General features: G+C 42.9%; 1 protein-coding gene across 4 annotated transcripts in view; it reads right to left on the reverse strand.

Moving 5' to 3' along the window:
* The window catches only part of ZNF341 (zinc finger protein 341), a 42,343-nt gene that overhangs the window by 19,821 nt on the left and 925 nt on the right, over positions 1–21,597 (reverse strand). For 2 of the 4 annotated variants that reach the window (XM_053250651.1, XM_053250652.1), the window contains exons 2-5: positions 8,180–8,290; positions 6,193–6,380; positions 2,030–2,182; positions 200–430 (exon numbers count right to left, since the gene is read on the reverse strand). In XM_053250651.1, coding sequence (XP_053106626.1) covers positions 200–430; positions 2,030–2,182; positions 6,193–6,380; positions 8,180–8,290 — 683 coding nt within the window. Of the gene's footprint in view, positions 1–199; positions 431–2,029; positions 2,183–6,192; positions 6,381–8,179; positions 8,291–21,597 lie in introns of those variants that run through there. The other 2 variants (XM_053250654.1, XM_053250655.1) reach the window with 2 other exon arrangements.

The raw sequence follows: 21,597 nt of genomic DNA on the forward strand, positions 1-21,597 counted from the left end.
TAAATATTTCTTTCATCCTGGAGAGAATCTATCTATGTGGTCACTAAGAGTTGACACTGACTTGACAGAACTTAATCAATCAATCAAATATTTCTTGATTTTAATGGTTTTATTCTGTGTTTCTGATTTTAATGTAAACCACCCTGAACCACTTCAGGAAGGGTGGTATATACATTGATTGATTGAATAAATCTTTTACCTCCATCGGCGGGTAAGGCTGCATCCCCAGATTCTGTATCTCCACTGTACCATTCCCAGCCATGGGGGCAGGCGTGCTATACACTTCCACCACTCCACCGCTGCCTGAGTTGCCCTGGCCTGGCGCTCCAAGAGTTGGAGGGGGAGGAGGGGGAGGCTGAGGTGGTGGGGGAGGGGGAGGAGGCGGTGGCTGAGGGAGGTATCCTGCTCCAGCATGCATACTCAGGCTGCTCTAAAAAGACAAAAGGAGAGATTAGCAAAACCTTGAGAAGAAAGCGTCAGATAAAATTTGCGCTCAGACTCTGACCTTGATTCATGAACCACAATCACCACACGTGCTGGTAAAAAAAACAACCCTGTAAATTCAATTCTGATTCACCAATACAAGCAGTTATCAAAAACAAAACAGGTTTTTTTGCAAGGCTATCTAGGCCAAAGCTAAAAGAAAATGAGTAGGAAAATTCTCCTCTTTTCACGGAGGGAGATTTTCCTCTATTAAATATATTGTCTCTTGTAGTATACAAAGATTTCACATCCATAGTGACCAAGATGCCATGGTCCTGCACTCTGGCTGAAAAATCCATGATAAAAATCCATGGAATCCCTTATAAATGGCAGGTTGAGAAGAGCAAATGGTTTCAAAAACAGTCCACAAACTGTGAGGGGGTTCCAAGACAGAGTTGTTTCCAACTACTACTGGGGATTCAGTGGTGGAAGTCTCTTTTTCAGTATATTTAGAAATAAATAAGATATGTGGTCTTGTGTTCAAAAGAAATTAATATCCCATACATGAAATAGAACTGAAAGTTTATATACGATGGTATGTGCAAATACATAACTCATCATGTGATAAATAACAATCATAGCACCAGACTTCCAGTCTTTACATACAGTAGTCTAAAATAATGTTGGGTTCCCTTTTTCACAAATTTCAGAGATCAGGTTAATTTATTGCAACCAGGTTAATTTATTGCAGCAAAGAGACTTGCGGTACCTTAAAGACTAGCAACTCAGTTGTGGCATGAGCTTTCATGGACGAAGGTCCACTTTGTCTCACATGTCAGTTGCATGAATCTGATGAAGTGGCCATCTGAACAAGTGAGCAGGGGTGTGCATGTACAGCTCCAACCACAAACCGGGAGAGTTAGAGTGGTTCGATTGCAAACCGCTTCAAGCCAGTTCATTGACCTCACTGGCCCAGCCAATGGGTTCGACCAAACCGGTTTGGGGACCCACAGTTTGGTTTGAATTCAGATTGAACCACAGCAACCTGGCTGTGCATATCCCTACAAGTGAGCTATGGTCCTAAAAGCTTATGCTAAAACAAAGTTGTTACTCTTTAAGGCATGACCAGACTCTTTGTTGTTTCTCATTCATTTACTCTAGCTTGACTTTAAAAGAAAGAATGACATTTCAGAACTACACATATTATGGTGTTAGCACATCATGGGTTTCTACAATCACTATGCTCAATTGTTTTCCGTGCCTTTCCCTACACAATGTTCCCTTTCCCTTTTTGATAACTGTATACACAAAGCTTGATGCATAATGATTACAACATATCCAGTCTTCCTGAACAATAAACTTAGTACTGAATGCTTTGTATATGTTACAGTCAGATTGTGAAAGCAGTCATTTTGTAACAACTGACATTTCAAGCCAGGTTATCAAATGGTTATTTCACTCAGAGGTACAAAGATGCTCTGACAGGTTTCTAGTTTCAGACACATTTGTATATTTTGCATCTTTATAGCAAGCTATTTATACAATTCTACACATGATTTGCCAGAGGTTTTATGCATCTTAAAAGATAGGAAAACATTCTACATACCTGGGCAGAGGGTTGCACTGTGGGCATTGGTTGGTCCAGGGTTGTAAAAGCAGACATAGCCGACATCAGCACCTCATCATTCACTAAGATATTCCCCTGCACTAGCGTCTGGATGAGAGGAGAGGGTGGGACTGTAATATATGTAGAGATCTGCTAGAAGGAAGAGGCAAAACATAATCTCATGTTGGATCACAGCACAGAAATTTATTTTTTAAAATCACACTTGAAGACGGTATTAAAGCAGGCTATGAGAAAATGTCCATTATTCAATCTAATCTCTCTCTGCCAGACTGGACATGATAAGGATCTACAAAATGTTACAATATCTAAGATCCTTGCCTTGGAAAGTAACAACATCATTTAACATTTTATTGTTGGTCAAAATGCAAACACTGTTTGCAAGAACAAGCCTTCCTCTTTGTCCTCTAAGCAAAAACTCAAGTTCATGCCCCTGTCTTCTCTTGCTTGGACTGCATCTTTCTCCTCTCTGATCTCCCATTGGCTCATCATGGTCCCCACACCTCCATCCAGCACTCTGCTGCCAAAAGCATGCTTCTCGTTATACCGAGCACAACACATCCCTCCTTAAATCCCTTCACTAGCTTCCTATCCATTTTAAATCCACACAAGTTCCTTGTCCTTGCTTTCAAAGTCTTCCATGGCCTTGCTCCTCTGACCTCTCAGCTCTCATATCCTGTTACACTCCTGCTCCTAATACTTACCCCTCCAGCTCCACCATCCTCAACCATCTGAAGGTCTCCAGCTCCCTCAAATGACTGTACCTTTCCTTTCTTGCTGCGCTTTATGCTTGGAACTGCTTCTCAGAACCCTTGTGTGATGCCCCTCTCTCACATCCTTCATATCCCTTCTTAAATACATATTTTCCATGAAGACTTTGGCAAACTGCCTTAGTCCCCAATTCTCTACTCTAACCAAGCTTAAGCATGCACCACTGAAACAAGTGCATATTCCTTCCCTGTGTTTACTGTTGCTTCCTTTTCCCTCCCTTTCCTCTTTTTGTCTCCCTTGTGTAACCTAGATTAAAGGCCTCTCAGGACAAGAATTTGTCCGCCAGTTCTTTGCAAAGCTCCACGTACAGGGGTGTCATAATAATAATGGCAGACACACTGCACAATGGTATGCCAGCCGAGTAGTATTGCCTCCAAGCAGACTGCACGATTACAAAAATGGCATAAATGACCTCCCACAAGAGAAGCCCATTGGAAATAGTGGGCTTAATCTTGTCTAATGCTCTCTTCCTTGGAGGAAGAGCAGATATAAATGTAATAAATAAATAAATAAATAAATAATGTCATTTGTGCAATTTTTTTATTTGTGCAATTTGCGTGCTAGCCAATAAGAAGTAGTATCCTAAGTGCTTGTAAAGCAGTTCTTGCAAGCATAAGTTCCACTTGCACAAGGGGGAAGCTTGTGTAGGCTGATGTTTGCCAGTCTCTCCTGTGGCCTCAAAAAATCAACTCCTGAGAGCTGGGAAGGATGGAGCATGGAGGGTAGGGCACAAAGGGGAGATCAATGGAAGGAGGAGATCACCCCCACCCACTGTTGTGAGCAGAACGCCTTCTGATACTACAAGCGCTTAGGATACATCATGATAATAGCAACAACAATTTCACCCTGTTTTCAGGAGGAATTTACTTGTCTAAACCATTTCAGCTAGAAAGACTCTGTAAAGCATATTCAATTGCCTCTATTATACTAATGCAGGATTTCAAAACAAAGATAGGTAACTCATGGAGAAATAAGCCTCCATGATCTCATGAGCTATTTCCCAATGAAAATAGGCATCTGATATTAATTATCCAGGGGTTAGCCTGGAAATTTGCAAAGAAAACGGTCCAGGTGATTTACTTGATAATTATATGTTCACTTTCCTTGTTTTGTTTTGTTTTTATTTATTTTATATACCACCCTTCCTTAAAGGTGGTGGTGTGACAAACTACACATAGGCCTCTAGCTCAGTTGTACCTATTGTTTAAAATTTCGGCCGGCCCATCCACCACCACTGTTCCCCTGCACCACCACGCTGGCATGCCCGGCTTTCTGGCTGGCTGCTCCCCCCGCCCCGTGCCAGCTTCTGCCCACCCCCCCTCGCGCTTTCTGCTGGGCCGGTGGGCCAGCCCACTTCTCCCCCCCCCCCACTCCATGCTTTCTGGCTTGCAGGCCAGCCGGAAAGCCAACCCTCCACCTCCACTCACCCCCTCCTCCTGGCGGCTGGGCCAGTCCACCTCCTCCTCCCACCTCCTCATCCTCATCCTGGCAGCCGGGCCAAGCCGGACCACCGCTGCCTCCTCCGGCTGACCGGTGGCCGGGCCAGGGCCAGGCCAGCCTGCTGCTGCCATTGTCTCCTGTCCCCGTTGCTATCGCCCAGGCATCTGCTCTCGCAATAGCTGCCACACATGGGATTAGCGACAGGTACGTTTAGGAGAATTAAATATATAGGTGGGTTGCTACCAAATAGTCTAAGATTAGGTGGGGAAATCAACTATGAAGCTGAGGGAGTTTGTGGTTAAAAAAAAAGGTTGTTGGGGAGGGGCAGCAGCCCACAAAAGACAACTTCGAGCAGTCAAACTCACTGCAGTTGCAAGGATCCCTACAGATTTAAACCCAGTGAAGTATCGTTTGAAGGAAGTAAAACATGCTTTAGAAGCTCAGATGGTGGCTGATAAATGGGAGGTGCATTTTGATTAACTTTTTAATTTCAGAACTCATCCAGGAGAACCAAATCCTTTCCTCCTAATTAAGTTTCCGTAACTGGTTAAAATGGATCAATGGCTGCCCCTAATTTCTCCAGAGGTTAAATGCTTAATTCAAAATCTTTGCAAAAATAAATCTCCAGGAGAAGATATGCTCCCTCCCTGGAATCCTTCTAAACAAACTTCAATGATGCTAGCAAAATTGTTCAACTATATCAACATACATGGTAAGATACCAAATGAGTAGGAGATCTATATTACTATCCCAATGTTTTTAAAGGTTAAATAGGATTCTTCCAGCTGCCACTCAGTAACTTCCACTGACATAACATCTAACCTATGAGACATATTGAGGTTGTTTTCACAACCAGCAATACCCAGGCTAGCATGGCTCGGCTCTACCTGGGTAGAGCTGATCATGAGAAGCACTGGGATTGGTCCTGATCCTGGTGCTCCTCAGTCGGGTAGCCCGGGTTTGAAAGGCTAAAAGTGAGGGAGGAAGGTGTGCATGTGCCCCCTCCCTCACTGTCTGGTCGTGTCAGCCCACACAACCATAGAACTGGGCAGAAGGAGCACCATCCCCCAATGCATCAGGCTCCTTGCACTGTACGTTGTGAGATGCAAGAGGACCCAGCCTAATCTCCTCCCCTCACCTTCACTGCTCCTGGAGCGCTTGCACACCACTGAGAGCACAATGCTTCAGCTCTGATTGTGTGGGGAAGGCAGGCAGTCCTGCGTAATTCCCACCCCCCAAGTCCTCCCTTGCCCCATCCTCATGAGTCATGTGAATGACTCTATTTTGTACTTAACAAATTGGGATCAAGAACCAAAGTAATATCAGCAAAGGAACAGGCTGAATTCAGACAAGGGAGTTTAACATTACACCACTGTTTTGTACTTAACCACCTTATAGGTTAATATGCAAAAATTCTACCTGTATGTGGACTCAACTCTGATAGCCTATATGGTGAGATACTTCAACTAATATTGTTGTTTGCAAACATTAACAGATGACTACTTGTTTTGATTTAAAAATATTTAATATCTGTATGAAGGTTAGAGTAGGTATTAAAGGCAGATGTCTTGCTTCCCTGTTACAAGAGGCTGGAGACAGGGATGGTCACTCTTCTATTTAATCTATATGTTAATAACCTGGTCCTGCAGTTTCAACAACATGCTTACTTCTCAATGGCCATCCTGACTCAAAGTGAAAATGAAAGGGTTCACAAAAATCAGTTTGGCTTACCAGCCAAGGATGGATCTGTCCCCAACACACACACACTCGAAACACACACACACACACACACACACACACACACACACACACACACACAGAAAGAAATGAGGGGGGTTTTCAAAAGCCATAACATTGCAGTAGCTGGTTTGGGAGTTACATTAAACTGTCCACTGTGCAAGGTGCCAAGACCCCCAAGAGCCCAGCATCTCTACCTGCCGATTGGTGGTCTGAGCCTGCTGCACTGATGTAATAGATGGGGTGTATACACTGTTGGCAGCCAGAGAGACTGTAGCTAGTGAGGGGGCACTGCCCTGGCACTGCTCCCGCTTGTGAGTCATGAAAGCCGGCAACGAGTTGAATTGCTTCTTACACTTCCCACAAAGAAACACATCTTCATCATCTGAAACAGAAGAGTAAAGTTGCTGATCCAGCTTCAGAGTCCCTTTTTTTAAAAGTTGCATTTGAGAGAAACTCAAAGAGAAAGCATTTGTGGCTCACAGGCCAATAGGGTCTCTTAACCAGAGGCGAGTGAACTGTCAAGTCCAGCTGAAACTCTGGGATCTTTACTACCACTTGGCTTTCTTACGGCAGTTTACATCTGAAGTGCATTCACAGACCACTGGCAAACCATAGTTAGGGCCATCGCTGCACCTCCAGAGAGCTGCAGTATCATGGAGATGGGAGAGAACTTATGAAGCTGAGTCCTGAGCAGATGGGAAACAAAAGCACCCAGAAACTGAAAACATGGCACAGGTTCTTAATTATGGGTAGTACAAAGCATAGCTTTGCATTATATCTGAACCCAGCTTATGACTGAGGTGCTAAGCTGAAAATGGTGAAGAGCTTTGGAATATACATGTAGGTAGGAATGGGCTGCACCTTACCAAATTTGAAGTAAGAGAAGAACACTTCCCTTACTCCAACTTCTTTACTAGTTTGCTGGTGAAATAAAAGCAAATCATTTTGGAACTCAAAAATCACATATGTTGGACTAAAATAAAACATGCCATCACAGATCACACCTTTGAAGAAACACTCCAAGACATCAAGAGAAGACATACAGCACATCCTAATACTTGCAGTGAAAAATGACACACTGCTCTCTTACTGCCTTTGAACATTCTTCCCTATATCTTATTTTCTATAGCAATAGCACTTAGCAATAGCACTTACATTTATATACCGCTCTATAGCTGGAAGCTCTCTATAGGCAAGCTTGTAAGGAATTGGAGGGATATACGTGATGTTTTTCTACAAGAATCTGAAAGGCCCTGCCCTACAACCAAGATGTATGTTGCAACCATAATAATCACAAATAACCAAGTATCACATTCTGAAATAATATGGCATGCAGAAAAGGACAGATTTAGAGGAATCTCTAACCAGGAAACTGTTCATGAGCACTAAGTGCCCTTTTTAGTCATTCACACATACACAATGAACACACATGAGTTGGAGGGAAGGTAGCATAGTGTAGGTTCCAGCCCGCGTTACACACATTCATTAAGAGGTCTGTAGGGAGTCCCAACATGTACAGCTGTCCACATGGAAGCTACCTACAGATGTCTAACACAAGGCTGCCCTCCAGCTGTTTTTAGACTACAACTCCCATAATCCTCAGCTACTGTGGCCAATAATCGGAGATCATGGGAGCTGCATGCCAACATCTGCAGAAGGGCTGAAGCTGTGCAGCCCTGCTCTAACAGCTATGTGTAGGGGAAGGCAAAGCTTTCCAACACAATGTGTTCACTGTATATGTATTTGGGGTCTTGAAAGGTTGAAAAGAGGTATGATCAGACTTTTGAGGGAAAATAATCAAGAGAAAAACCAACTGGGAAATGTTCTCTAATATGCTGGCTGTATACAGCAGGGTCATAACTAAACATTATGTGCAACATTCACCAGCTAATTGTCACATTCCTATATAGCTAGAGAATATGAGTGACATAACATTGACCCCAAACTGTTCCAAAAACATGGTTTCTGGGCTCACATAAGCAATGCTTGAACATATGGCTTAGCAGAGCACAATTAGCTTTGATTCCTTTGAGGAGGCATGTCAGTCTCCTTTTTGTGTAAAGTTCTAGCAAATTATTTCTGATCTACACTGGGAACAAGGCCAACAAATGGCAAAACGGAAGCCCCAACTCTGACTTGGATTCCTTTCAATCTTCTTTAGTATGCAAATGAGGGACTCACCCAAAGACTGGATGGTGGAAGATGTATTGACAGTTTGTGCTGATGGATCTGTCACTGCTCCTTGGCCATCTAGCAAGGACTGGACAGCCAGCACTGTCTGATTATCCATTCCTGAGGGGGACAAAAATGACAGTCAGAAGAGCTGCATTCTGAGACATTCACAAATAATTTCAAGGACAAAAATGGATCACTACATTTGACTGATTTGACTATTTAATTGCACTAAGCATATAACTGAACTGCAAAATGCAATGCCCTAATTCCGAGACAACACAACCTGTTTTATTACCTATTGACAGTTCTCATCCAACAGTGAACTAACCCTCTCACATTCACACCCCACCATCTTAATTATCCAAACAGACCCACACAATAACTATACCCTTCTTGGGCAAGAGAACATTTCAGAGGATGAGCAAGCCAGATTCAGAAGTGGCAGATCAACTACGGATCATTTTTGGTTTTGCAGTATTTAATAGAAAAATATGCAGGTAGATCTAAAAGATCTCTTTGCAGCATTTGATTCAATTTCAAGAGCCTCCTTTGGGTCAAATTAAGAGATTCCACAATTGACAAATGCCTGTTATTACTGTTATATAAACTTTATGAATGCTTAAAGGTGTTATTTATCTGGACACCTGTCTAACCCTATTTCCACCCACAAAGATGTTAGACCCCTGCTAACTGGGCGATGAGGCACCTTTTTAATGTGGTGATTCTCCTTATTTAGCAGGGGGAGAGTAATTGTCCCTATCCACCCCCAGCACAGTACCTCCAGTGACTGTTGCTGGTGTCTATCTTATATTTCTTTTTAGATTGTGAGCCCTTTGGGGACAGGGATCCATTTTATTTATTATTTCTCTATGTAAACCGCTTTGGAAATCTTTGTTGAAAAGCAGTATATAAATGTTGTTGTTGTTAAGACAGGGTTGTATTTTGGCACCCTTTCCTATTTAATATCTATATTATTTAATTACACGATTGCAGAGACTTGACCTGCATGCCCCCAAGCTGACAAACAGGACATCTATTTTACTATATGCAGATGATGCAGTAATTTTATCGTAAACTCAAACTGACCTAAAGAGAGCCCTTAAGGCTCTTGCACAACATTGTAAAGAAGAGAATTTGGTTATCAATTATTCCAAGATGAAAATAATTTTTTCCACCAGGCCAAAAGTACACAATGGTACATCGATAATCAGCCTATAAAGCAAGTAAGCTGTTTCAAATATCTAGGTGTTGTTTTTCAGGCCAATGGGGGAAAAATTGTGCAATGTGTTTCTTCATTGGCCCAAAGAAGTGCGGCAGCTATTTTAAGATTCCATCATGCCCAGGGAGGAAGTTTTTCCCCAGTGGCTATTAAACTGTTTGTTGCTACATCTTATACAGAGTGCAGTTGGGCCCCTATCCCAACTTTGGTCTACTTGAAAGGGTTCAATCTGGTTTCTTAAGAGCTCTCTTTATTACACCTAGATGTGTTTTGAATATTGCATTGAGACTGGAGACAGGACTGGTTAAAGTTGAAAACAGAGTTAAGCCATTATTACTTTCTGGCTTAAGCTTAATTTTACATCTATAGGTTTGACACCTTTACTCTTGCTGGATAATTTCCAATCTACTTGGTGGAAGGGTATGAACCATAAGTTGTTTTCTTGTGGTTTTTACTTTCATAGGACTATGAGAAGTCTTTAGTTATTATACAATACACAATGGATACCGAATTACAGAGTGATCTAAATCTGTTGTTCAGTTTCCTTAGGGTGCTTAGGGAACTCACCAGATCTGGTCCAACATTATATTAACACTAACTTATCCAAAATACTGATGGGCTTTTGCTAGGGCCCATTTCAATGCCCTCCCTTCAGCATTTTGGGAAAGCAGATTTCAACACATACCTATTTCACAATGTCAATATCCCTGTGGTTCCAGAGAGATTGAGTCAATAATTCACGTCCTCCTTTAGTGTTCCTTTTACCGTGATTTAAGACTTGACCTGATCTTGCCAATATTAGTGAAATATTTAGGCCATTTGGCTGATTTTTATGTTAATTTTGTTTGTGCTGACAAAGATTCTTATGTGTCTTGTAAAGTAGCTAAAGTTTGGGGTTTTTTAGCCTCTAGGACTCGTCATATGTTTGTAAATTCTGTTTAGGTTACACAGGTCAGTGTTGTATTGTTTTCTCTATACAAATGTATTTTTCCTTTTTTTCTCTTGCTGGTCACTGACCATAATAAAGTTGAACTGAACTTGTAGATATATATATACCCTTCTCAATATGATACCCCAATGGTAGAAGTAGGGGAATAGTTTCTAATAATCAAGTGCAGGAATAAGATCAAATGAGTTGGCACTTGAACACACCAAAAGGTTTGGCAATATCAATCTCATTTATTTATTTTCAAGACCAAAATAAAATGTTAGAATAATTCAGTTTATCCATATGCAGAGTCTTTCAGCCACCATCACAGTAGACAAGTTTTTGCAGAGGGATGAAAAATGCTGTATGGACACTGAATTGTTGTACATTACCTTGTACTTTTGGAAAGGCATCTAATAAATATTGTGAATAAATAAAACATAGCAGAGCAACTCTGTATATAGTCATACCATTCGTGTTATGGCCACCAATTCACACCACTGTATGTGAGGAGAAGAAAGATGAGTTTTAGGGATAAACTAAAGAGATACTGAGGTACCAAATAACTAGTGGAAGCCAAACTACTTATGTCCAAAATTACTAGAATACTTCATGGCACAGGAGTGCAAAGATTTGACCAGATAGCTAAAAGTCTACTTTTTAATAGCTACTTTGGACATCTTCAGCACCTATGTGGCTGTTAGATATAGGTACACTGTGTGTTCAGAAACAGCTTTTCTGAAAAGAAGAGCTTCTTGGCTGCGTATAGTTGTGCTGGGCAAGCCTCTAGGGAGAGATGGCAGGGTGAGGTCACAGGTGAGCTAGGCTAGCTGTCATCTCTAGCAGCTGCCCCTCTTGCTAAAAACAAAACAGGTGCAGAAAACAAGGGAGACGCGCACCTGGCTCAGCCACCAAACCATCTGCCCCACCTATAGCCTATATTTTTAATGATTTTTTTTTTTAATTTATCAAATTTGTAGACTACCCCAAGCTTCCGTCTCTGGGAAGTATACAACAACATAAAATAAGACAAAAATAAAAACCTTAAAACAATTTAAAACCACAGTCAAGTTAAAAAGCTTAGGTGAAGGGGGGGAAGACAAGGACTTTTACAAAGTTGTCAGAGATGGGAAGGCTCTTATTTCAGCAGGGAGCGCATTCCAGAATCTTGGGGCAGCAACAGAGAAGGCCCGTCCCTGTGTAGCCACCAGACAAACTGGTGGCAACTGCAAAAGAACCTCTCCAGATGATCTCAATGGGTGATGGTACTCATGGTGAAGAAGACATTCTCTTCTTTGAGAAGAAGTGGAAATTTATGAAATATTCTCACAATCAGAATGTGAGTTGAAGTGGGGATTTGGGATCCCTAGGCCCTGCACACTCTCATGGCACATGTTGTGAGAACCCGAAGTTTTACCAGGAATACAGATCGGTATTCTAGGATCTGATTTGAAGTAGCTGATCTGGGCCCCATTCAGGTTTGCCACAGCAAAGGATCTGGATTCCCAGTAAAACTCTGGATTCTCATGACACATCCTGCTTCAACTCCATCATCCTGATTGTGAGAACGCTCTCTTGGGGGTGGGGTGAGATGAATAAATGAGTGAGTTGTTAGACAGGGGAAAATCTTCTCCCTCTTTCATAAATCTGGAATTCAGAGATACCGAGTGAAGTCAATTGGCAGTAGATTCAGACATGCTAAAAGGAAACATTTCTACATGCAATGTATAATTATTGTACAAAACCTCAAGGTGTGGTGATATCAACTTAAAGAGCTCTACAGTAAAAAAGGATTACACAAACCCTTTTGACAGATCTGTTCACCATTAGTGTTAGCCATTATGGTGAAATGTTTTGTTTTACATGTTTTAAATGTTATTGTTCAACTAGCTGGACCAGGCACAGAGCATTTGCGCCTCTAGTTCTCTCTGCCCAGCCATTTCCTTCCTCCCCCTGCCCATCACAGCTTTCACCCGTCCCATCTCCTCTTTCCCACCCAGCTGCCTGCCCCCTTCACTGTTTCCTTCCTCCTCCTCGCCTACAGATGCCGCAGTTTCCTCCCACTCCCTGCCCGCCCGCCGCCTTTGCCTCTTTGCTCTCGCACCACATAGTGCCGTCATTCGCCTGCCTGCTGCCGCCGTTAACTCCTGGCCCACCAGCTGGCTGCCCATCCCCATCACTATTGTTCCCATCACTATCTGGCAACTCTTGTGAGAGCTGCCACACATGGGATTAGTGACAGGTACGTCTAAGATAAATAAATATATACAGGGGCGTAGCTAGCCTGCCGGTGGCCCATGTGCGGCCACGGCGGACGCCCCAATAGCCACGCCCCCGCATCTGACGTCAGATGCAGGGGCGTGGCCTGGCTCCCGAACAGAGTCTTGAGGCTCCGTTCGGGACTCGGGAGTCAGCTCAGTTGTAACTGCTGAAAGGGCTGCGCGGCCCCTGCAGGGAAGAGCCACTCCTGGGCTGTGTTGCGAACGCAGCACCAGTCTTAGCTCCTGAAGGGGCCACGTGGCCCCTTCAGGAGCTAGTTAGGCTGGCGCTGTGTTTGCAGCGTGCAGCCAGGACTCTTCCCTGCCTTTGCAGGGAAGAGCCGCTCCTGGCTGGAGCTGCAAACGCACACCAGCCTTAGTTTAGTTCCTGAAGGGGCTGTGAGGCCCCCGCTCGGGAGCTAAACTACCGCCCCCGCATCTGACGTCAGATGCGGGGGGCGTGTTGGGGCCGCTCTCACGGCTCCTGATTGGTCACCGGCCCAGGTTCTTTGACCCCGTTGGCCCAATGGTGGCTCCGCCCCTGAATATATAGACAGAAGATAGATAGATAGATGCTTTGAGGGCTATGCCAAAAACCAACCTACATAATTTTGAAAAATAATGAATAAATAGTACACTGCACATCCAGAGGCAAAAGCTCAGAGATGGTTATCACGTTCATGCTCTGCTTGTGAACTTTCAGAGGCACCTAGTGGATTGCCACTTAAATACAGAATGACTGGTCTTGGCCATACCTAGCAAGAGAATTATTGTGTTCTTATTTTCATTTCTACTGAGACAAAAGTCTTCTTCAGACATTTTGGCAAAACAGAACAGTATTTTTATTTATTTATTATTTATTTATTCAATTTCTATACCGCCCTTCCAAAAATGGCTCAGGGCAGTTTACACAGAGAAATAATAAATAAAAATAAGATGGATCCCTGTCCCCAAAGGGCTCACAATCTAAAAAGACAAATCACTGGAGGTACTGTGCTGGGGGTGGATAGGGCCAGTTACTCTCCCCCTGCTAAATAAAGAGAATCACCACATTAAAAAGGTGCCTCTTTGCTAAGTTAGCAGTATATGATCTGAAAGCAGGTGGACATCCCACCCACATCCATCACTCACCGCCTCCTCTGCACCACTCATAGTTACACTGGCATTCATCTGAAAAGGCTAACGATGTATCCATGAAGGTGGACGCTTCCGCAATCAGAAGGCTCAGGAGCCTGAGCTTCCCAATCATGGAATCGTTTACCATCACAAATACAGTGTTTGCCTCTTTAGACAAATGACAGTGTATCTGAGAGTGTCGCAGTGGAAACAGTGAGACACAGGTTGGGGCAGGATTTCCAACCGGCTTCCAGTGTGGGTAAGCATGTACTGCATCATTTCACCAACAGTCTAATGAGGACTAGTGTTTAGTAAACACAAATGACAAGTGATCATGTGAACTGGTCATTAGATGGGCATTTAAGAGCATGTCTGTTCAGGAACCATGATGTTCTTCAGTAAAAAAATTCTGTTATGGTGGACAGTTTAGATCTATTCACATATCATGTTCAATGAGTGTATGATCTGTATACAATGTACACATAGAGCCCTTCCTCACGAGCAGTGAAGGAGGACTACCCTGTTTTCAGGGAGGAAACCTGAAAGTGCTTACCTCCCTGCAGACGATCGTTCTGCCATCCTTGGGTGGGTGGATAGCCCACCCAGATGAGCCCACCCAGATGAGCTGCCGGCAGCTCCAAGAGTTGGGATGCCGGGATGCGCTGCAATGTGTCACCCCACCCCCTGGAGCTCCAATAATGCTCTGCACAAGTTTATGGGGACACCCCCTCCCCGCCCTGAGTCTGCCAGCTGCGGCTGCTTGCAGCCACGGCTGACACACAATCAAGGAAACAGAGTTAGGAGAGCGCTCACTCTCCTCCTAACCATGTTTCCAGGGGTGGCACCGTAGGTGGGTTTGCCGCCGTGGTGCCACTGGTTTGGGGCTCAATCCTGGGAGAATCCCCAGCATCTATGGCCAATGCCCAAGGGTTCTGCAGCAAACTCAGCAATATGAAGAAGTACCCAAGGGTTTGGAAAACATTAGTTATCAGGTATTTCCCTTTCATTATGTGAACATCAATGTGTGACAGAAATTTTATAGGCATGTTCCAGATTAGCACCAGCACCACAAGAAAAGGAATCTGGGACATACCTATAAAAATTCCAGTGCTGTGAACAGCTGGGCAATGAATCTCACAGTGAGAGATCTAGCAGAAACAAATGTTTTAGAGAATAAAAAATGACAGTGGAGGCCTCTAAAGAAGGCACAAAGAAATTTTTGCAGACATTCATATGAGGAAACTGCACAAAAGGGTCAAAGATCAAGCTTTACATGAGGCACCTTCCTCTCAAAAACATTTACACCTATATAAAAACACTCCCATTGTTTTCCCCCAAACCTTTTTTGCAGTGGGTGGGGAGATTAAAAACTTGCTCATCCCCTGCCCAAAACTTGATGCAGAACGAGACTCTGCCATGTTAATGAAACATCACATTAAAAACTGAGACCAATGTAGCATGTGTGTCACAAGGAGTATTTTACTAGTATATACATATATGGTATACTAGTAGGTGAGGCCCGTCGTTGACTAGGTAAAGTCATTTTGCATAGATTACACTTATAGGAAAGTTCAAGAAATTACATATATTTAATATAACTTTTTATTAATGTGCTTGCAAAAGGGAAGTAAAAGAACAGTTGAAATTTGTAGGATTTCAAATTCAAACAGTATTCATATATAGTAAATTTAAACATAGTAAATTTGAAACTGAGAAAGACCTGCTTTTCTTGGGCATTATGTCATTTCGGAATTTATTTATTAAAGGCAGAACAATACATAGTATGATATCACAGATCTAATTTTTGAATTATTTATCTGATTATTTTTTTAAATCTGTTGAAAACAACAGTTTATTAAAAATACAAACAAAAAAAACCCAAACCTTTCCCCGAGCATATTCTGATATAAAAAGTAGTACATTCAGCTAATTTAAGTGGCAGGATTGTTCATGCAAAATTTGGTATCTGTGGGTAATCAGGAACTATGATATTCAGGATTCCTTCAAAAAATTGCCAAAAACATTATTTAAATTTCCCCCGCGCATATAAAGTTAAAACAATACAATAATTTAAAAATCATAAAATTAAACAAACAGTATTTTTAATTAAAGACCTGAGAAAGCTTGGGTAAAAAAAAGGGTTTTCAAATGTTTTTTTAAAAGTAGCCAGAGATGGGGAGGATCGTAACTCAGCAGGGAGTGCATTCCACAATCTTGGGGCAGCAACCGAGAAGGCCCATCTCTGTGTGACCACCAAACGAGTTAGCGGACCTCCTCAGACGACCTCAATGGGTGGTGGGGTTCATAGCGAAGAAGACGCTCTCTTAAATACCCAGGACCTAAGCCGTTTAGGGCTTTATAAGTCATAACTAGCACTTGGTAGTTTGCCCGGAAACCTATCAAATTAAACCAAGAATTCCCAGACTTGGGTCCCCAAATGGACTACAATTCCCATCAGTCCCTGCCACAGTGGCCTTCAGCCACCACACTCTTGTATTAATTCACTTCTACACTTCAACAAAACAACCCTGATAGCTCTATTCAGTCAGTCAGTCTTGGGTGGGGAGGTCTCCAGCCATTCTGACCAAATGGAAAATGTTATCTTGATATAAAAGACAGTGATCAATTAGACACGAAGCACAAAGCAAAACTCATACATGGAGCCTCTCACAGAAAGATTGTTCCTGGTCCTCTTGAACATCTGCATAATCTGTATCATCCCATCCCGTTATCACTTATGACCATCTATGATGCTTATGACAAAGTGATGGGGGGAACATAGGAAGCTGCCATATACTGAGTCAGACCCTTGGTCTATCTAGCTCAGTATTATCTACATAGACTGGTAGTGGCTTCTCCAAGGTTGAAGGAAGGAATCTCTCTCAGTCCTATCCTGGAGATGCCAGGGAGGGAACTTGGAACCTTCTGCTCTTCCCAGAGCAGCTTCATCCCTTAAGGGGAATATCTTACAGTGCTCACACATCAAGTCTCCCATTCATATGCAACCAGGGTGGGCCCTGCTTAGCTAAGGGGACAAGTCATGCTTGCTACCACAAGACCAGCTCTCCTCCCTTAAGGAGTGAGGGGAGGCTGAAGTAAGGGCAACTCTTCTTGGTCCCAGTCAGATACCCAGGGCAGAGTAGAGCAAAGGAAGCAAACTGCCCTGGGGACCCACAAGGCTGAGGTCCCCCCAAAGTACAGTTACTGTCTTTATCTACTGACAGCCTTTGGGGGATGCAGGAGGGGGGCCCTAAGACTCTGTTTTGGCCTAGGGTTACCTCTCTGCAGCCCTGGATCTATCATTCTATTCTGCCTGGTAAAGTGTTTTGTGAAACTAGAATGCAAGTATAGACTATACCAGGGAACCTCAACGTTGGGCCCCCAGATGTTCTTGGATTTCAACTCCCATAATCCCCAGGTCCAGTGGCCTTTGGCTGGGGATTATGGGAGTTGAAGTCCAAGAACATCTGGGGGCCCAACGTTGAGGATCCCTGGACTATACTACACCAGGGGTGAGCATTAGGTGGCTCTTGGGCTTATCTGAAGTAGCTCTCCAGGTGTTTGGTCTTGCTCTTTCCTCCCTTCCCTTCCAGCCAATACAGCAAACCCGACTGGCTGGCTGAATGGGGACATGGCTGGCATTTGCCATTTTTAATCTCTCTGAGTGTTCAGAGTTGCTTTGATTTTCTCTCCCACTTCTTCCCTCACAAAGCAGTATCGCTTGCTCCCCTTCTTCCCTGAAACAAAACCAACCTGAAATTTAGGGGGTTTGTTGCTAAAAGTCCTTATTCTGTCAATGTAAATGTTTGTACAAGCTGCCATTTGTGACGGGCTGTTTCACCAGTGGCTATTTCGTGCTTGCTGCTCCAAGTCTCCAGCCAGCCCCAAACTGACACCCACACCCTTCCTGGAAACCTTAAGTCTGCCCACTCCCCATCTAGGGTTGCCATATTCTGGCTTTTCAAATCCGGGTATGTAATTTGCATATTATGTAAATTGTCCTGAAAATAATTTTTGAGCAGAATAGTGACTGCACATTTTGATCCATAACTCCGCTTCTACAAGGGCTAAAGCTTAGCTTCTTCTTCTTTTTAAATGAAAGCTGAAATCTGGGTGAATCTGGGTGGGCTAAGCAATCTGGGTGAGAGGCTTAAAATCTGGGTGAAACCCGGAATTCCAGGGGGCATGGCAACTCTACTCCCATCCTACTCCAAAATAAGCAGTTCTAATAAAATATATCAATTTATTTACTACTACTACTACTACTACTATTTATGCACGGCTTTTCAACAAGTGTTTCCAAAGTGGTTAACATAGAAAAAGAAATAAATAATTCAGATGGTACCCTGTACCCAAAGAGCTCATAGTCTAAAAAGAAACACAAGGTAGACACCAATAACAGCCACAGAATGAATGCTGTGCTGTGGTTGGATAGTAGAGATGTGCATGAACCAGCACTCAGCATCGGAATGGAAGTGAATAGACCTCAACTGAACATGATAGGTATGCTGCCGCCTCGCACCAGTGGTTTTGAAGACAGTGCTGGTGCCCAAACTGACCCAAACTCCAGACCTCCAAACCGGTTCATGCACATCCCTACTGGATAGGGCCAGTTGCTCTCCCCCTGCTAAATAAAGAGAATCGCAACTTTAAGAGATGCCTCTTTGCTCAGGTAGCAGGGGTTACTATTTATCACTTATTCTCCTGGTCTAGCACAGGAATTACCATTGCTCTGTATTGGGATTCATAACAAGAGAATACCAGAGGTGTTTTCATGGGGTAACCAACCAATGCCCAGGCTTAATTTTAGCAAAGTTTTTATATAGACCTGGTACATGCAGTATAAAATCTGATCGTGTGCAGAACTCTCCCATCACACCCCAACCCCAAATATCTGTGATTTGGAAGAAAATCTTCCAGATCAGGAAGCATCTTTCAGGAAGGCCAGTGATGTGGCAGCTCATTTTGGGAACTAAGCATCACCAGTTCCCTCTCTGAGCTTTGCATCTCGCTTTAGTATTGTGGCACCACAGGGCCATTTAAGACCATATGAAGAATGTCTTGCTGTATTGTGTGACAAGGAAGACAAACTAGTTTCTAGAATGTATGATTTGTTATTATTGGAAGATACAAGAATGGAAGTAGTGAAAACTTCAATGATTAAATGGGCTCAGGATTTTGGTTACAATATAGACTTGGGGAAATGGGAAAAACTATGGATAGAAGACATGAAATATATTGCCTGTTCTAATTTAAAGGAAAATAAGCTTAAAATAATGTACAGATGGCATCTAACTCCTAAGAAGTTGGCTTTAATGTACAAGAACATGTCAAACAAATGTCGGAAGTGTAAAAAAGAGGAGGGTTCCTATAAACATTTATGGTGGACTTGTAATAAGTCTAAAGGCTATTGGGATTTAATATACAATGAGCTTAAGAAAGTGTTTAAAATGACCTTCCCTAAGAACCCAGAAACAATACTATTAGGCATCGATAATAGCTCATTGCCTAGGAAATACTGGATCCTTATGTATTTGACAGCAGCAGCAAGATTGATATTTGCATACAAATGGGAAGACAGCGATTGTCTGAGTAAAGAGGATTAGATACTTAAAGTGTTAGAGCGGGCAGAAATGGCAAAGCTAACACATTATTAAGAAATAAATTTGAAGCATTTAAAAGGGAGTGGGCCCCTCTTCTTATTTACCTAAAAACATATCATAAAATGGATTTCTATCAGGCTTTTGAGTGGTAACAAAAATGCCCTAGAGCTGACTTTTGTACGATTTAACGGGGGGAGAACGATTAAATTACAGGCAAGACTGGGTTTTGTAACTGATACTTGTTCTAATGATGAGATGGAAGTCCTTTTGTTTGTGTGTGTGTGTTTTTCTCTCGTTTTTTGTGCGCGTGTGTATCTTATGTTGTGGAAAATTGAACAAAAAGTTATTGTGTGGGGGGGAAAGAATGTCTTGCTGTGATTCTCTGCATGATTCCTCAGAAGTAAATAATCCTACTGTGTTTCATGGGGTTCACTTCCAGCTAAGCACACATAGGATTGCAAGACTTATGCTATACTTGCATGGGAGAAAGCTCCATTGAACATAAATGGGACATTCCTGAGCAAACTATAAGGTTACTTTCACAAGAGAAAATAAAGTCACTATTCAGACTCTAATTGCTCTATGTGTATATTTATGTGTGTATGAGGGTCAGAAAACAGGTCAAAGAACTTCTAAAAACAAATATATATTTTAGCCAACATTGGCATTTCATTTGAATTACAGAGAGAGGAAATTTAAAAACTGACATTTGGTGCAATCCTATGCATGTTTATTTAGAAGCATGTCCTGGTGTATTTGAGGGAGGCTTACTTCCATGTAAGTGTGCATAGGAGTAAGTCCCACTGAATATAGTGGAACTTACTTCTGAGTAAACATTCTTAGTGTTATGCTGGCAAGTATTACTTCTAGGGGAAGGGTCTAAACTGATATTGTTTTTATTACTTGTATCTCTATGCCATTGTTTGGAGCTTCCATGAGTTTCTAAGTAGAAGGAAAATAGGAGAGATTTTTAAAATATACGTGTGTGCATGTGTTACTGAAGTGCAAACAGTATTTGACCCTATGGCATGCACTGCCACTTCCAAGGTAACCTAAAAAAATACACAAGACAAATCAGACTCAGTAGTATGAGTAGGGCTGCCAACTAGGGACATTTATAGAGAACATGTAATGATTTGGGGGACCAAATGACTTTTTTTTCCCCCATTCAGAGGAATAAAGACTATTTGGAGGACCAAACAACTTTTTTTGCATTTGTTGTGGGGTCCAAAGTTCTGGGGAGCAGCTGGAACATTTTGTTCACTCAGAACTCTTTGCTCTCAGGAGCAGCTTCTCTTCTTCTCTCTCCTTCCCCTGCCAGAACCCTACTCACCATCCATCCTAGAGTGGAGGTTCTGCTTCAGTGGCAGGTTGCAGAGTCATGTAATGGAGGAGCTAGGGTTCAAAGTCGAACCAGTTCAACTGGTGGAGTTTGGTGTGGGGGCCCGGGCAAGCAGCACCTTTAAAAATGAGGACAGCACATGCATGCCCGGTGGCTATTTGTGTGGTCAGCAACACCATGCTGACCACGCAAATGGCCACCGAGCATGTGCAGAGGCCATGTGCGTGCTGCCACACCACCATGTGCAGGTTGATGGGGCAAGAACTGGTCCTTGACCACACTTAACCCAGTTAGCAGCTACCTCTGCTAACAGAATAAAAAGGTTCCTTTTAAAGTGGAGAATCTCTTCTATTCATCATGGGAGAACAACTGGCCCCATCCAACCACAGCACAGCATTCCTTCAGGGGCTGATGCTGGTGTTACCTTGCATTTCTTTTTAGACTGTAAGCCCTTTGAGGATAGGGGAGCATCTTATTTATTTGGGGGGGCTGGGTGACCCATGGCGAAGGAAGACTCTGTGTGTGTGTGTGTGTGTGTGTTTTAAACCTAACCAGGGCATTTATCACACAGCTGGCTTTACTGCGAGTTTGAAGTTGCCCCCTGAAACCAACACAAAAAGTAGATTCTTTTTACCATGGATCAGTGTTCCCTCTAACAGGGATTCCCAGATGTTATTGACTACAATTCCCATAACCCCCAGCCAAAGGCCATTGCAGCTGGGAATTGCAGTCAACAACATCTGGGAATCCCTGTTAGTGCCCTGGATATAAATCAGGTTACACTCTAACACACAATGAAAAACCCAAACCACATGTGAGTGCTCCCTGACAGCTCACAGGAACTTTGGGGTAAATCTGGCCGATGTATCTCCTCCATTCTAGAGGAGATGCCAGCTAAAAGCCCTGTGTTAAAAACACCCAGGAGATGAATTTACGGTTAAGAAGCAGGGGGCTTGAG

Source organism: Hemicordylus capensis, chromosome 4, assembly GCF_027244095.1.
Source record: "Hemicordylus capensis ecotype Gifberg chromosome 4, rHemCap1.1.pri, whole genome shotgun sequence".
NCBI lineage: Eukaryota > Metazoa > Chordata > Lepidosauria > Squamata > Cordylidae > Hemicordylus > Hemicordylus capensis.